The sequence below is a fragment of the Myodes glareolus genome, chromosome 3 (assembly GCF_982192425.1).
Source record: "Myodes glareolus chromosome 3, mMyoGla1.1, whole genome shotgun sequence".
Lineage (NCBI taxonomy): Eukaryota > Metazoa > Chordata > Mammalia > Rodentia > Cricetidae > Myodes > Myodes glareolus.
In genome coordinates, this window is record NC_142028.1 from 10,704,688 (window position 1) to 10,722,289 (window position 17,602).

The following is a 17,602-nucleotide window of genomic DNA, read 5'->3' on the forward strand; positions in this document are numbered from 1 at the left end:
ACTAACTTAGAGGACAGATTCTCAGCCTGTGATTGGAGATTCCTAGGGGTTGAAGATCCTTTCACAGGGGTCACTTAGGATCATTGGAAAGCACAGCTATTTACTTTACAATTCATAACAGTAGGAAAATTGAAGCTATGATGTAGCAAAGAAAAATAATTTCATGGTTGGGTCCCACTGAACATCAGGAACTGTATTAACGTGTGCATCATTATGAAGGTTGAGGATCATTGTTTTAGGAAGTCTTAAAGGAACATGAGGCTTAAAATGTTTTATATGTGTACTATACTGTGCTGGAATGTGGCCTGAGGTCAGAGGTTCAGCCAGTGCTCAGTTTTCATGGATTTTTGACAAAAGATCAAGTTTCAGCTAGGAAAAGGTTCCCCGAGTAGAAGTGCTTTATTAATTAATATGCAAAGATCTAGTCAGATGCATATATTCTATGAGCTTTGACAATATTCCAATGATTTTGTAAGAGAAAATATCTATTCTCTTTACTGTTTGGGTGATTTTCAGTAGTTTTGTCCATTTCACAGTTCCAAAGGCATCACTAAATGCAAGCTTAGATTAACTCAAGGATCTGAACATGGTCCTAGTCTCTGCAGAGCCCCTCCTAACTTCCTCTCTAAGCTGCTGCCTCCTAAATCATCCTATCACAAGCTCATTTACCTTATTCACCTGTAATGGACTCCATACACTAATGTAAAAGAGAGGAGGCCTCAGACTCAGCCCTGGGAAGTGTTTTTATGTGCAGCGATGTATGAATATTGAAGCCCAGCCCCTCAAGTTATCCTTCAATTCTCACATTCTGAGGAGCTTAGGGCACCTGGATCTGAACCTTTGAAAGATGTCTACTGGATGTGTCACATTGGACTACTTGTGCAACGTGTTTGTATTTCATCTGAAAAGAATAGTGGTAGTCCTACATTCAAAACAGAACCATAATTCTGAGACCTCTTTGTATGTGTATCCCTCTCTGTGTCTATCTCTGTATGTGTTTAAGTGCTCACCATTTGGTGCCATCATATTTTAGTGGTATGGGGGATTAGATCCAGATGCTCAACCCAATGGGCAATTCCTCTATCACTGATCTATACCTCCTTTTCACTGTTAAATATGTTAATTACCTTCAATTTATGTTTTTTAAGTATGTGACTCTTTTGCCCCCATTTTTGTTGGTGTACCACTTGTGTGTCTTGTATCCTTGGAGGCCAGAAGAAGTTTTTAAAGTCCCTGGAACTGAAGATAGAGGTACTTTTGAAACACAATGTGGGTGCTAAGAACTGAACCCAGGTCCTCAGAAAGAACAGCCAGTGGTCTTGACTGCTGAGCCACATCTCCATCTTCAAAGCTAAGGGTATTGATGATCAGTTACCAACATTAGTAGCATTTATAGTGAAATATCATCAGGTATCATAAACATTTCCCAATGCTCATCTTTGATTACTGTCTCAGGGTTTCTATTGCTATGAAGAAACACTATAACCACTGCAACACTTATAAAGGAAAACATTTATTTGGGGCTGGCTTACAACTTTTGAGGTTTAGTCCATAACTATCATGGTTCAAAGCATGGCAGCCCAAGGGAGAAACAGTTCTTGAGAAGGATCAAATGTTCTACACCAAGATCAACAGGCAACAGGAATAGAGTGGTACTGGGCCCACCTAGAGCTCCTGAAACCTCAGAGCCACCCTCATTGACAGTTCCTCCTTCAAAGCCAGAGCTCCTCAAGCCACTACTCGGTGACCAGACATTCAAATCAATGATCATATTGGGGCATTCTTAATCAAGCCACCACAGTTACTTCAGAGTTTAACAACAGTAGATACTGGTGTGCATTTTATGGGAAAATGTTAAAGCCATATGTTTACAAGCCAAAATTTAGAGATGACTGTTTAAAAAGAATTAAACTTCTCTGACTTTAGAACTGTCTAGAATGTTAGGGTGGTCAAACAGTCTGCAGTGCCAGAGTGGAGCTTCTGCTTCTTAAGTTTAGGAAACAATCATTAAAGTGTCCCAGGACAGGGGAACTCATGCCTTAATGACATTTAATCATGCATAGGACCTGAATTATGAAATTCATGTGAAATGATCAATTATCAATTGCATTCCCTGAAAGATTTGTAGTGGGAAGAGGGAATATTTCTGCAAATACTATTTAGTGTTAGACAAACTTCTAGAACACTGTTAAAGTATCCTGAACTCAGTGTTCACTCTTACCATTTTTTTATGTAAATCCTGCTTAGATTAATTGGTACTGGTGAAAAAAATTTTCCAAGCAGTAAATACTAACCTAATACAGGGTGGTTTGGCTATTATTTCAGATGAGATAGTACAGAAATTCCAGAAACTGGTATGATGACATTACCAACAACCTAGTGTTAGAATATAAGTTAAGGGAAACAGAAAGCTCATTCACTACATCATTCAAAATGAGTTCATTAGTAACAGGAAAGAAGTGAGGAGTCTTTTCCAGAAACAGACACATTTTATCCTGCATCTGAGAGACCCCCAAAATATTCTTCCCTGGGTTTATATGCCATGAACACCACTTAGACTACTATGATAAAGGGTTTAGTGAATATTGCCCCAGCAAAAATAAATAGATAAATAAATAAATAAATAAATAAAACACGTCACTTTGCTGTGACTATTGCCTCCAGAAGTGAGACTGTACATTCTCAAGAATGTAAGGAGGACAAATTGTTGAACTAGCCAAGGACAGCACGAATTCTAATAGTTCTTAATAATAAAAACGCAGAGTCAGAGATCTATTAAGGGGTGAATACTGAGAGATCAGAGAAGTAGTGCAGCTGGCTACTAGAGAGAACCTTTACCAAATCATCAGACTGTAGTGTGATCCTGAATGCCCTGTCTACAAGCCTCAAACTTCATCCTCTGACTGAATCCTCAAACTGTATCTGTCTCTCTGAAACCTCAGACTGACAGTGAGCTCCCATGTCCTCCCTTCATCTAATTGTTCCAGTAGTAGTCAGAGTAGGGGGTGCAGAAAAGTCTACCAAGAGAGAAGAAAGGAAAACCTAGTCAGTGAGGTGGTGACTCTGGTTGTGTATAGCTGCAGCCTATGTTGCTGGCTACAAATCCATGAGCAAGCAGCTTTTTCCTAATTCTCACTCCAAAAGTTGGTCACCAGATGTAGCACAAACTCTTATTATTCTTAATAATAAAATTTCTGAGTCAGATACTAGAGGGTGAATTCTGAGAGATCAGATAAGCAGTGCATCCAGCTACTAGAGAGACCTTTTATCTCTATCAAATCTGCACTCTGGTCTTCAGGCAAACTTTATGATTATATTACATACAAAATATCACTATTATTAAGGACATCCTGAAAACATGAGCAGAAATATGCTTTATTTTAATTCTATATTCTATTTCTTACATTCATTAAAGTGAACAGCACTTGTCTTGGAGATAACCATATAATGCTGTAGACCCATCAATGACTGTGTTTTACATTGAATATCTCTGTGTGTTTCTGTATGAATCAGGTACACTGATAAAAAAGCAAAGACATACCTTTCTACAAAACTCACTGAAGTTAACCTACTATCCTAACTGCATTTCCAGAGTGAGGATACTATGGTAGAAGGGAGATTGCAGTTTAAAGTTCCTTCCATGTTCAAGGACTGTTTAATTTGGAAACAAACCTCATGGTAGAGGATGTTTTGTCAGTAGGTGGCAGATATATAATTGGAAAACAAAGTTTTCACTTTTTCTTAAATGTTTTTCTTCCTAGATGTTTCTGTTGGCATTAACAATGGCATATCTAGCCAAAGCATTATCAGGAGTTTACATGGTTTCCATGCTCACACAAATAGAGAGACAATTCAATATCCCGACATCTATAGTTGGATTTATCAATGGGAGTTTTGAGATTGGTGAGTTACATTTACTTATTATTGCGTATTGACATTCTCTCTTAATTTCTTGCATAAGATTTTCTAAACTGACTGAATTACATGCTTCCTGATGTGATTGAAAGGCCTGATTTGGGTGTGTAGAAACTATTTTTCTAAAATATCTCTATAATATTTTTGACATATACCCTGATAGGGCTTCTTTTTCTGAAAACTGGAATAAGATTGAGAGTATTAATATCTAATTCCATCACTTGATAACTCAGGCAGACACTAAGGCCTTTTTCACGGCATTTTAGAAGGTTGTTGTGGGAGCCTGGAGGAACTGGTGTTCTGAAGGAAGGAGCAAATGCTTCTCTGCCCCCACTGTGCCTGTGAAGTTGGCAGCTCTCCACTCGTAGATACTGAAGAAGATGTGGATGCTTTCCTGTCTCTGAATTGTGTCAGACATAATTCCAAAGATTTGGGTAATGAGGGTAATGAACTGGAATATCACAGTAAAAAGAGGATGAAGGAGGGTAAGGTGTTCTCTGTAAACAAGGTGACCTGGAAGCCTTTTGTTCTTAGTTTTTATTTCCTTCAATGTGAAATTGTTTTTAATGTATTCAACCAAAACAGCCATGAAAATCAAGACTGTGAAGTAACTAACCCACATTGCGGTTGTTCCATCTTGTCTCTCAGGATAAAACATCCTACATGTGTGCTAGGTTTTTCCAGTGCAGTCAGGATCAATGCCTCATTACTGACTTTTCATAGATTCAGTCATGTTCTAGTGTGTTAGATGGAACAAGTGCTGTTCATTAATTATCCAAGGTCCTAAAGAACATATTGTGCTAGGGAAGACAGTCTCTTAAAGGGGTAAAGGTGATCTGGGAATAGAATCGACAGGTAAATGTGAAGGGGAGATGTGTACAGAGGGTGAATCATTAAAGAGTTTTCATGAGGATCAAGTCAGTCCTGTATTGTTGTTGGGGTTTCCATCCTGCCTGGTTTCTGCAGTCATTAAAAGTACCAAAGAAATTATACAGAAGTCTACATTAGTTATAAACTGATTGGCCCATTAGCTCAGGCTTCTTATTAACTCTTATAACTTATATTAGCCCATTATTTTTGTCTATGCTATCCACTGGCTCGATACCTTTTTCAGCGAGGCAGTCACATCTTGCTTCTTCTGTGGCCAGGTCACACTGCATAGGAATGTGCTTCCTTCTTCCCAGAATTCTCCTGTCCTCATTGACCTGCCTCTACTTCCTATCTGGTTGTCCTGCATATATTTCCTGCCTGGCTACTGGCCAATCAGAGATTATTGTAAATGTCATTGACAGAAAAAAAACCATCCTCCCACATCACTTTCCCCTCATTTGTTTTAAAAATCCAAGAACTCTGAATCTAATATCCTTTGTTTAGCTATTCTCCTGACCATTAACCATAACAACTTGTAACCAACATTCTTCACAAAGGAAAATATCCATAGTTCATTTTTGGGAATGTGGGTGTAGTTTTCCAGGCAACGTCCTGCTTTTGGGGGGTGCTCATAATCTTATGGGTAACTAAAGAAAATTTACAATGATGATAAAGTCCTGACTCGAGTATCCTCTGAAGCCTGATCCTCCCAGGCAGCAGTCTTGAATCAGTTCTGGGTGTAGAACTCAGACATCTGGACCATCTGATCCCATCAGAGATTTCTCAGGTGGTCTTCCTTGATCATCCCTGATTTTTCTTAACTAAGAATAAATCCATATTCTCTCATTTTTGGTGGAAACAAAAGTAAAACCTCTTCTACAAAGTAACATACCTTTTGTCTTCAATTTTAAAGTCGAGGTATTTTCAAAATATCTATCGTGGATTAATTCAGCAGCATTTATAATTAAATATCTTTTAACAGCTGTTGCTCTTTCTTCTGCATTTTTAATTTCAAAGAGAACATAATAACATACAGTATTCAGACTCTCTGTGTATTTTTCATTTTTACACGACTATATTTTAACCTCTATTTCTTTTATTTTTACTTTTAATTTTTGGCTTTTGAGACAGGTTCTCTGTGTGCCTTTGGCTGTTCTGGAACTCCATCCATAGACAGCCTCCACAGGCTGTCTTTGAACAGAGATCTTCCTACCTCTGCCTCCTAAGTGCTGGGATTAAATGTGTGTATCACCACACCTTTAATTCACAGAGATCTGTCTGCTTCTGCCTTCAAGCACTGGGATGAAAGATTGTGTGCCAGCACACCTTGAACCTGCAGAGGTCTGTCTACTTCTGCCTCCCAAAGTTTGGATTTAAGGTGTGTAACACCACACCCAACTACTCTCTTTTTTCTTTTTTTCTCCCAAGTCTACATATATTTTTAAACACATAGTAAACCATTTAGAGGGTTTTTTCTTTGAATCTATTTTACTGAATGTATCTCTCTTTTTCTGACCACTTGAGTTTTTAATTTGCTAAGCAATATGGTTAGGATTAAAGCCATGGCTTTGACAGTTTGATCCAGCCCATTCCTTAGCTTTCTGAGATTCCAGCCTCATGGCTGAGGTACCAGCTGGAGCCATGTTTATTGCCACAACTCTATGGTGTTTCAAGGTTCCTGAAACCAACAGAAAGCTTGTGGTCAGTTTTCATCAACACTCAACACCATTTAAGTGTTTTGTGGCAGAACCTCTTTAAAGAGCCGCAAGGTGTTGCACCTAAAGCTGAGTCAGGAAGCCTCTCTTAAATGAGAGCACTTGCCTCTAACAAGTGGAGCCCAACTGAGAAAATGCTGCTGTCAATAAGCCATGTTTAACTCTACTCTTTTCTGTCTAGAATTACTTCCCAAGCTTTGTCAGGCTTTATGTGGATGCAGTTGTCCCATGTTGGGTGCCATTTGTTGTTGGAGTTTCTGTCCACCTTGGTTCTTGTAGTCATTAAGTCCCAAAGAAATCACACAGAAGTCTACAGGAATTATAAACTAATTGGCCCATTATCCCAGACTTCTTATTAACTCTTATGACTTAAATTAGCCCATTTTTCTTGTCTGTGTTAGCCACTGGCTCAGTATCTTTTTCAGTGAGGCAGTCAGGTCTTGCTTCTTCTGTGGCCAGGTCAAAACTGCAGAGGAATGTGCTTCCTACTTCCCAGAATTCTTCTGTCCTCACTGTATTATGGGAAGGTGGAAGTTGTTAGAACATGAACCTGGAGAAGTGTGCAAAGGTGAAATATGGGTAGAGACTGTAGCTTGCTCTGTAGTATATCTTTTATCCCTCTGGTTGCAGAAAAAAAGAATGGGGTTGGAAGAGGGTCCTGATCTTTTTATGCTGAGGACTCATATTGAAAACCCAATGCCAAGTGAATTCAGGATAATGCTTTAGTTATACAAAATCAAATTGTATAAGTCAAAAGGAATGCAGTTACACTAAACTATAATTGTCAGAACATCTAAACATCTTATCAGGAAGGAATATTCATGCTTTTTAACAAAGCAAAGATTATCTACATCTGATTATCTAGTAATTATTGACTGCATGATCTTTTTCAGTATTTACAACAACCACAAGGTTATAAGCATTTTGGAGACAGAATGATGACTCCTCAAGAGACTACTGGTTTCTACACTACCATGAACACAAATGCTAATATCCAGTTAACAATTATTGAAAAAAATTTCTACCCAAGTTCTAATTTCTGTGAAATCTGTGGTTTTCCAACTAATGGTTAAAAAGTCATAATTAAAGTAGAAAATGACAATACCACTACTGAGGGACAGGTGACTTAAGGGAAGTCTTAAATGTAATAATTGACCAGTGAATGCTGCATTTTGTAAGCTTTTCCCTACCAAATGGTAGTTTTGTTCATTTTGCAAGCAACCTTCCTAGAGCCTAGACAACACCTTACCTTTTCCCATACACCTTTCCACAAATTATTTGAGGGGGATCACAAGGCAATGTAAAGGCCATCTAAGCCTAATATGAAGAAGGGATGATTTTCCTTTCAAACAATGGAGATTTCAGACAAGATTCCGTGCATTCATGGTTGTTCATCAATAGACTAGAAAGATACTCAGAGGACATTACCTTCTGCATAATCATCTTAATGACAGATCTTTGAGAGACCTATACAAACAAGGTGGGGCACATATGATTTAAAATAATGCACCACCTCTTCTATGTAGATAGCAGACTATAGAGAAATAGAATTGGAAGAAAAACAGTCCTCAAACATCTTTGAAATATTTAAGATGACTGAGAGATTTTCTAAGTCATTAAAGAAGTGTGCATGAGTTTTCTGAATATTCCTTTATATATAGTATGAGGAGGGTAAATATTCATCAAACTAAGAGTATGTGATCTCTATATATTTGTTTCTTTCTAATTCCTCTTTTTTCCATGAATAATACTGATTAATTGACCGAGGTCTCACAAATATTAGACACAACATTTGACCAATCTATGTCCCTTTATTTACTTTTTATTTTTAGGGAGTTCACAGTAAGATTCTCAGACTGGTCTTGATCTCACTCTGTAACTGAGGCCACCTTTGATATTTCAGTCTTCCTGTCTTAGCGCACCCTGTGACTGGGGATGGCAGCTCTGTGCCACCAGGACACAATTTTTCTTTCATTTCTTAAGCATATTTATCAAAGGCCTCTAAGTCAAAATGGGGCTCCCTACTGAGTTTTAAACCCAATTTTCTCCTAAACCACAGAGATAAATTTTTGGTTTGAACTTTTGACTCCTGCAATCTAGACCTAAGACACAGTTGGAGGATTAGGTCTCTGACTTTTCTATTAACAGTATTGCCTGGTCTAAGGACGGATGTGGCAGTAGAAGCAGACATGCTGATTGGGCATGTTGAACAATTAAGGAGTTTTTGACTACTAATTTAAAAAACATGAATCCACTTGATTCTGCATAGAATTAGAGTAGGCATGAGAAAAGAAGTCAGAGATGATGTGTAGATTAACACCTGCATTTTTATGCTTTACCAAGAGCTGGATACTCCTAAATAGAGCATTTAATATTCTTCAGAATGGAAGAGAACTTTTCATCAGGGTCACAACTGACATATATGTGTGTGTGTGTGTGTGTGTATACACACATATATAGAGTGAATATATATATATTATTCTTAAGGTGGTTATTTAAACAATGGAGCAATGGAAAGGCTGTTGACTATGGTCTGCTAATACTATACTGAACCAACATTCTCATTCCCCTCTCCTAGGAAACCTTTTGTTGATTATATTCGTGAGTTACTTTGGATCAAAACTGCACAGGCCTATCATGATTGGTGCTGGTTGTGTGGTTATGGGCCTAGGGTGTTTCTTAATATCAGTACCTCATTTCCTGATGGGTCGGTGAGTATTCCAGTCTCTGATTATATTTTAGGTTCAACTCATCCCTACATGAAATGAGGCTCAGAATTTCCTTCCTGGGAAGAGCAATGCTCCTCCAAAGTACAGAAGGCTAAAATGGAAATTAGAAGATATGGTCTCCACTCTACCAATATGATTTGTGAATCTTGTGACCTTTGGTCTCCTTAAGGTTCAATCCAGTCCACTGTTAAGTGGGGATTTGAAGCACTGCTTTCAGAAAGTTGAGACACCTGAATGGATTCTCTGAGTCTGCCTAAACATGTGCTGCATCATTCATCAGGAGTGTTTAGACACTCCAGATACAAGGAGTCTACTGTTTGATATAAGCACAGATGAGCAAGAGATAAACTAGCGTGAATATTTATTCTTATTTTCATGCTTAGCAAAGTGTCTTACACAGAATATTTTTAAATTTAAGTTATGTACAACTATCTCTTTCCCTGTTTTCTGCATTCTAGGGATAGTTTTCAGTTTTAGTTGTTTTTGTTTTAGCTTTTCTGGGTATCTTGTAAGTTTTTAATACTTTAACTCTATTTTTTTCTAGGTTTAATATTTAGTCATTTTTCCTTAATTTGATTGAGTTTCTTTGAGTCTTTCACTATTTCACAAGCCTCTCATTGACTGGCAGAATGAAAGACCTTCAACACAAGTCAGGGACTTCATTGTTGTTCCAAGCATGCCCTTTTGATGTTCTCTGCTGTGTTTCACTTGCCTCTAAACTGTAAGCCTCTAAGCCAGCTCAGGACAATTTCCTTGTAATTCTCAAAAACTCTTTTCCTAATGAATTTGTTTGTCTTCCTTCTCTCATCTTCGTTTACCTCCTGACTCCCCTCTATTCTTTTTGTTTTTTTTCTTTTTAATTTCATTTTAAAGATCTTTAATCAATTTTCTTTGTGTAAGTGTTTCACTTGCATGTACATCTGCATACCATGTGTGTGTTTGGTGACTGCAGTGATCAGAAGAGTGTGTATTTTCCCCCAGGAACTGGAGTTAGAGATGATTGTCTGCTACTATGTGGGTGCTAAAAAATGAACCTAGATCCTCTTCAAGAGCAACAAGTGCTCTTAAACACTGAGTCATATCCCTAGTGTTGCTCTGCTTTTTTTTGTGATAAGATCTTGTTATGAAGTCCAGGTTAGAATTCATTATGTAGCTTAGGCTGGATTCAAACTCTTCATGATCTTCTTGATTCAGTCTTCCAAGTTTTGGCATTACAAGAATGAACCATCACAACAAATGTTCTTTGCCTTTTTCTTATGCTTAATTACTCACTAGAGGAAATTCCTACCCTCTGATTTCCTGTTTACTTTCTTTCACATTTTTCTGTAGAGAAAAAAATTCCCTATAGCCTTTAAAGACATTGCCTCAAAGTTTGTGCATCTTGAAATTAGAATTGATATTCTAAATACTGGGACTCATTTGTCTTTTATTTCCATAGTTTGACACTGATGATGATTGGTTTAAGTCTTTTGCCATCTCTACTCTACCAGCTGCTTTTGTTAGGGACATTTTAGAATATTTTTGTACTCTTTCTGGTGTAGGAGGTCTTGCTGTTTTTGTGTTGCTTTCATTGATTAACAAAGAAACTGCTTTGGGCCTAGTGTTAGGGCAGAACTTAGGTAGGTGGGGAGACAGAACTGAATTCTGGGAGGAAGAAAGCAGAGTGAGAGAACTGCCATGGAGATGCCAGGTCAGACATGAGAACTCTTTCCTGGCAATCGACAACCTGTGGTGAACATAGATTAATAGAAATGGGTTAAATCAAGATGTGAGAGGTAGGAAATAGAAGGCTAGAGCTAATGGCCAAGCCTTGTTTTAGCTAATAGAATTTCTGTGTGATTTTTTTTTTTTTTTAGTGTAAGCTAGCCGGGCAGCTGGAACTAGGGGTCCCACTCCCTGTAACACTTTCCTCTTTGATGATATCATCCTCCTCCTCTTCTGCAGCCACTATTTGATCACTGGAATCCTATCTTCCATTCATATCTTGCCAAATTTCTAGCTCCATGTCTTTGAATCTCTTAGCTACTTTCTGGGAAATTTAGCTTCGTCATCCCAGCTCTTCAATCCAGGGCATGTCACTGGCATTAGGTTATTTCTAAATTTTTATTGTCAGGGACACCTCGCTACCTTGAGTATTTCCTCTGTGAGAACATCTTGTAAGTTTGTCAAGAATGCAATATCTTTTCCTCTGTAATTCACTTCTCCTGTATTTGTGCCTCTGGCTTCTTCAAGTGTAGCTTTTGTTTGTCTTTGACTTACTGTAATAGTGTCCCCTATAGATGATATTTGATTATTTGTAAATACTTAAGAAAGTATAACAACAAAAAGCTAAATAGAAATTCTGTATATAGAATAGACTTGGTTAATGTGAGTATTTGTAGTTTTCATTAGGATGAGTGAACAGCTGATTGAGACAGGACTAGCTGGTGATAGAGTTGGACAGGGTGGTGATTGATCTGGACTGGGTGATGACTGGTCAGGACTGGGCAGTTTTTGATATTAACTGAGTGGTGATTGATCTGGACTGGGTGGTGACTGATCTGGACTGGGTGGTGTTTGATATTAACTGAGTGGTGATTGATCTGGACTGGGTGGTGACTGATCTGGACTGGGTGGTGACTGATCTGGACTGAGTGGTGGTTGAGGTGGACCGGGTTCTGTCTGAGTTGGACTGGCAGGTGAATGAGCTGGACTGGCTGATGTTAAGCTATCTCATAAACGTAAGCTGTGACCTTAGGCAGAAATTATTTGCATTTTTGGAAGGTAGAAACTTGGCTACCAGAGAGCAAGGAATGGGAGCATCATCTTTTAGGGCATGGAGTTTTAAAACAAAGTGATTCTTCACTTGTCTTTTGTGTCCTCATTGTAGCAGTTTGGATCTTTTCCTACCTGTTAGCTTTTCCATCTGGAGTGACGGAGGACGAATCTGAGGATCTTTATATTCCTTATGTACACTTTACCCCTCACTTTAGACTTTGCTTCATGTACTCAGCTGGGCTCTGAGCTCAGAGTCTCTTCATGCAGTTTTCAGTAGAGACCTGAAACATTCCCTATTGCTTCCTGAAGCATTATAGTTATATTTCCCTTACCTTCTGATTCAGGGGCCATTCTTACATCCATATCCCAATCTCAAGATTTTATTGAGCTTAAATGACCACATTTTTAAATTCCTCATTCAGACTTTTTTTTGCTTTTTTTTGTTTATTTTTATTTTCACCTATTTTGTTCTGGTGGGGCAGTGTGTGTGCTTTCATAAGAGGTCAGGAAACAACTCCCAGGAGTAGTGTCTCTCTGCCTACTCTGTGGGACTTGACATGCAATCTAGGTTTTCAGGCTTGCACACAGGCATCTGCATCCATGGAGGAATCTGGTATTTCACAAGTCACAAACACACACACACACACACACACACACACTTCATTTTTGAAAGAAAATCTCATGTAGCTCAGAGTGGCCTTGAATTTGCTCTGTATTTAAGGACAATCATGAACTTCTTATTTTTTTGTTTCATCTCCTGAGTGCTAGAATTACAGGCCTGGTCCATCATGCTTGGTTTTATTAAGTGCTTAGGATCAAACCCAGGATTGGTGTTTGCCCGGCACTAATGTACCAACTGAACAACATTCACATCTTTAGATTTCTCTATCTGTGAGGATATGGCCATTCCTTTTTTCATTTTGACCTTTTTCTGCCTTTTTATTGTCAGTTGGGAATAAATAGATGTTGAGTGCACAACCTCACGTTAAGTGGATAATGAGTGAAATGAAGGATATTTTGGCGTCTCAGTGTTTTTGCGGGGAACTGAAAGTATGCACATAGAATTAAAATTATTTTTTACTTCTATTTTATTCAAATTAATGTCAAGAAATATTTGGCTATTATTAAGTTTTCCCACTTTCTTTCAAAGGTAGTAATTCTTTGAAGCTGGCCTGTCCTTACTGGGTCATGAGAAGAGAGACGCACATACTTGTCCACACTTCACTGGCAACTTCTGTGGGGACGTCCAGGCAGCAGTTCTTGGAGAAGTGGTTCTGACTTCTGTGCAATAGTATGCAGCTTAAAAATTAGAATGTTGAACACTTATAAATAGATAGACAGACAGACAGACAGATAGACAGACAGACAGACAGACAGACAGACAGACAGATAGATAGATAAAAAGAAACAAAGGAAATCCAGCATACATACAATTGGAAGAGTCTTAGCTGAACACACTACTGTTGCAGTCTGTCATTTTCTGACTAAAGTACATTAACACTTTTTTTCTCATGACACCGCCTTGTCACGAGATGGATTCTGTCACCGCTTGTCATGACACATGAACTCTTTTTCATGTTGAAATTAACGAGTGCATTGTGAGAATGATTGTTTGAATTCTCAGAAAGGGAGGATATGACCACAGCTCAGAAAATGCAGAGCAACTGTCTTGATTTGTTGTGTTGTTTTGTGTTTCTCTAAAGCTTTTATCTTCACAATGATACTTTAGTGAGTCTCTTTCTCATTCTTGCTTTTGTTATTTATTTCTCCCCCCTGATTTCTGGGATACAGTCATTTAGAAATCACAGAAGGTTGGTATTAGAGAACCTGAAAACTACATCATCTACATGTAGAGGCTTGAGAGCTAACTATAAAGAAGGGACAATTTTTTGGTGATAATCAATTTCTTTTTATGATATTTATGATTTTTATTCATTCAAGTTTTTAATATTGAGTTTTGCTTTTTATTTGCTTGTTGGTTTTTATTATGTTTTGTTTTTATTTTCAGATAGGCTCTTGTAAAGCCCAGTCTCTCCTCAAACTAACTGCATAGCTGAGGGGAACCTTGAACTTCTTCCTCTCCAGTGCTAGGGTGGCAGGCAAGGACCACCACACCCTGATAATGCATTATGGAGTTCAGTCTTACAACTGCATGTCCATCTTCACGAGACAGATTTCTGTTTCTATTTATGTGTGTGTGTGTGTGTGTGTGTGTGTGTGTGTGTGTATGTGTGTGTGTGTGTGCCTGTGTTCCTGTGTCTGAGGATGCATGGTGGGTATAGATATTCACATGTAGAGATCAGAGGAGTACTTTATGGAGTCACCCCTCCCCCTCCACCTTTATGTGATTTCCATGAATGAACGCAGGTCATTAGGCTGTAAAGACAGTTCTTTACCTGCTGAGTCGTCTCTCTGGCCCAGAAATGGGATTCATGATGGTCAGAATGACTGGTCTGGAGAAATACCTGTGCGGCCTCTGGATACTGTTTTTGTTTTGTTTTGTTTTGTTTTGTTTTTACGGAAGCAGGAATCAGTGATCTATAGATGCTCTCATTGCCCTCAGGTCTTCAAACTGAATGTTTTCTGTGTCCACACAGATACGAATATGAAAAAACGATCTCACCTTCAAGCAACTTGTCTTCAAACAGCTTCTTATGTTTGAAAAATAGAAGCCAGACCTTAATGCCAACACCAGACCCAGGAGGTGACTCAAACTTCTTATTGCTTTCTACTCAGAGACTCAGTCACTGAACACTCATTTATGAAGGAGTTTGAATGTGAAGTAGGCACCTAGGACAAATGAACAATTTTTATTTCCCTCTTCAGGGAAGGGAACTATGCCATAACATGAAATACTCTGCTCCCTGAGTTTGAGTCTATTCAATAAGACTCATTTGTTTATTAATGTGACTATTTTAAAAAATAAGTAAAAGATATCCAATCCAGCACCATTGAAGAATTAGTCCCACAAGGGAAAATGACTTATAAGGACAGATCTAGACTATGTGATTGGTCTAGTTTGGTTTTCTGTTGCTGTAATAGAACATGGACTAAAACCAACTCAGGAAGGAAAGAGGTAATCAAGGTTACAAATTTTACCCAATCATGAGGGAACCTGGAGGGAGATAACAAAGCAGAGAGCACTAAGGAGAGCCTCATTCTGGCTAGGTTGTCTGGCTTCCTCAGCTACCTCTCTCATATAGCCTAGACCCAGCTACACAAGGATGGTATGACCCACAGGGTTCTGTGAAATCTCACATTAATTAGCCAGGAAGAAAATGTCTCATATACATGCCCACAAGCCAATCTGATGGAGGCAGTTCCTCAAATGAGATACTTTCTTTCAGGTATTTCTAGACTTGTGTCAAATTGATAAAAACTAGCCATCACAGTGATTATACTATAAGATTTACTGACAAAAACTTTCCCAGATCTGTACTGTATGCCTGAAGCACCATGGAAATGCAGGTGCATTGTCAAGGTTCACAACTCATAGATTACACAGAAACTTGTCTTTCAGTCTCCTTTTCTGTCTTTAAGAGAAGCATAGCTTTACAGTTGAACCAAACAGTAGTCGTTCCCTTACTTCCTATGGGCTCATGCACTGTGATCCTGGCTTCTGCCATTTGTAAGTTGTATTAGTAACTTTCACATCACTGTGATCAAAATCCCAAAAAACTCAAGGGAGGACAAATTTGTTTTCACTTACTGTTTTGGAGGGTTCATTCCATTGTCATTTGTCCCAAGTTAATGTGCAGAATATTATGGTGAGATGATCTTTGGTTCATGCTGTTCTTCACTTCTTGGTGGGTAGAAAGAATGGAAAACAAGATACAGGAATTGGTGAGATATAACCTCTGTAGACATACCAACACGATGACCAACTTCTTTCAATTAACATCACCTGTTTCCTGTCAGTCCTTCTCAATACTGCCAGTCTTATGACTCCATCAACAGACCTTATGACTTTTTTTTAGCAGATCAATCCAATGAATATGTCAGTGCATTGTGACCTGTCTCTATACATGCCCCACAGACACAGCCAGATGCCATTTTAAAGTACTTATTGCATTTATTAATTAGTTTTCTTTTACTTTGATAGACTGCCATGGGCAAGGGACCTTATACACAGAAGAATATATTTGTGCTTATAATTCTAAAGCAGTGGTTTTCAATCGTCCTGATGCTTTAACTCTTTAATTATGGAGATTACAATCCATTAAATTATTTTGTTATTCCCTCATAGCTGTAATTTTGCTACAGTAATAAATCATATATATATCCATGTTGTCAAGTAGTCGTCACCCCTGTGAAAGGGTCATCCCCAAAAGAGTCACAAATCGGAGGTGAAGAATCTAGAGTGTAAGAGGAAGGCTGCTTGCTTGTCCTGGCTGCATAAAACCAAAATAATCACACAGAAACCATATTCATTAAAACACTGCTTGGCCCATTGGCTCTAGCTTCTTATTGGATAACTCTTATATTAATTTAACCCATTTCCATTAAGCTTTATATTGCCGCATGGCAGTAGCTTGTTGGCAAAGATTTGGCATGTCTGACTCTGGCGTCTTCACAGCGTCTCTCTGACTCCACTCTTCTTTCTCCCAGCATTCACTTCTGTCTTCCTCACCAACCTAAGTTCTGCCCTATCAATAAGCCAAGGCAGTTTCTTTATTCATTAATGGTAATGACAGCACATTGAGCTGACTCCCACATCACCGGAGAAATGAGAATCAATCATGGCACGGAAAGTGGCAGCAGGAGCATAAAATTAGGAACTCACATCTCAACTATAAATATAAGGGAGAGGGAACAAACTGGAAGTAAAGTGAGGCTCCAAGCTCTTTAAGGCTATCTGCAGTGACATTCTCCCTCCACTTCCCCAAATACCACTTACTGGAGACTAAGTATTTAATATCTGAGCCTCTGAAGGGGGACATTTCCATTCAGAGGACCACACCATGCTTACAGAGAGCCTGATTTGTTCCCAGCACTGTCATCAGATTTTTCTGAAACCCCTGTCATTCCAGTTCTTTGGAATTGGGTGTTTTCTTCTGTCCTTCTTGGGCATCTGCACACACCTGGTGCACATATTCTCTTTAAGGTAACACATTTTAAAGAGTATTTTTGAAGTCATATATGCTAAAGGACCCAACACATCTCCTGGACACATAGTCTGGTACTGTCTCAGCAGGATTGCCTTGGGCCAAAACTTCTCCCTCTTATACTAGATCCATGCCACAGAATTTGCAGCAGTTTCCAAGGCATGGAATGCCACTCTTATCAGGGAGTTTGTGGAGATCAAAATAACTTGAGAATCAAAGAGTAGGCATCTCGGATCTCTGAGCTACAGAAAGCTTCTAGGCAAAGCAAGGTAAAATAGTGACCCCAATGCTAGCTCATTTTTGCATTTTGAACTGACCTTTGAAAATCCATCCATTGTGCTCCTTACATTTTGGTAAATAAATTAAAATCTTCTTTGTGCAGTGCCCCAAGAAATCACTTGAGCCTCCAAAGTCTGATACTTTTAGTTCTGCCCTATAAGAGGGTTGAGAGTAATCCTGTGATCTATAGACAGAAATCATCGTGTTCATGAAAGATAAGAATTTGAATACA

General features: G+C 38.6%; 1 protein-coding gene across 12 annotated transcripts in view; it reads left to right on the forward strand.

The window, feature by feature from the left end:
* The window catches only part of LOC125399186 (solute carrier organic anion transporter family member 1A5-like), a 73,674-nt gene that overhangs the window by 12,242 nt on the left and 43,830 nt on the right, over positions 1–17,602 (forward strand). For 10 of the 12 annotated variants that reach the window (XM_087903986.1, XM_087903987.1, XM_087903985.1 and 7 more), the window contains 3 exons: positions 3,762–3,903; positions 9,079–9,211; positions 14,584–14,690. In XM_087903986.1, coding sequence (XP_087760112.1) covers positions 3,762–3,903; positions 9,079–9,211; positions 14,584–14,690 — 382 coding nt within the window. Of the gene's footprint in view, positions 1–3,761; positions 3,904–9,078; positions 9,212–14,583; positions 14,691–17,602 lie in introns of those variants that run through there. The other 2 variants (XM_048432561.3, XM_085687305.2) reach the window with 2 other exon arrangements.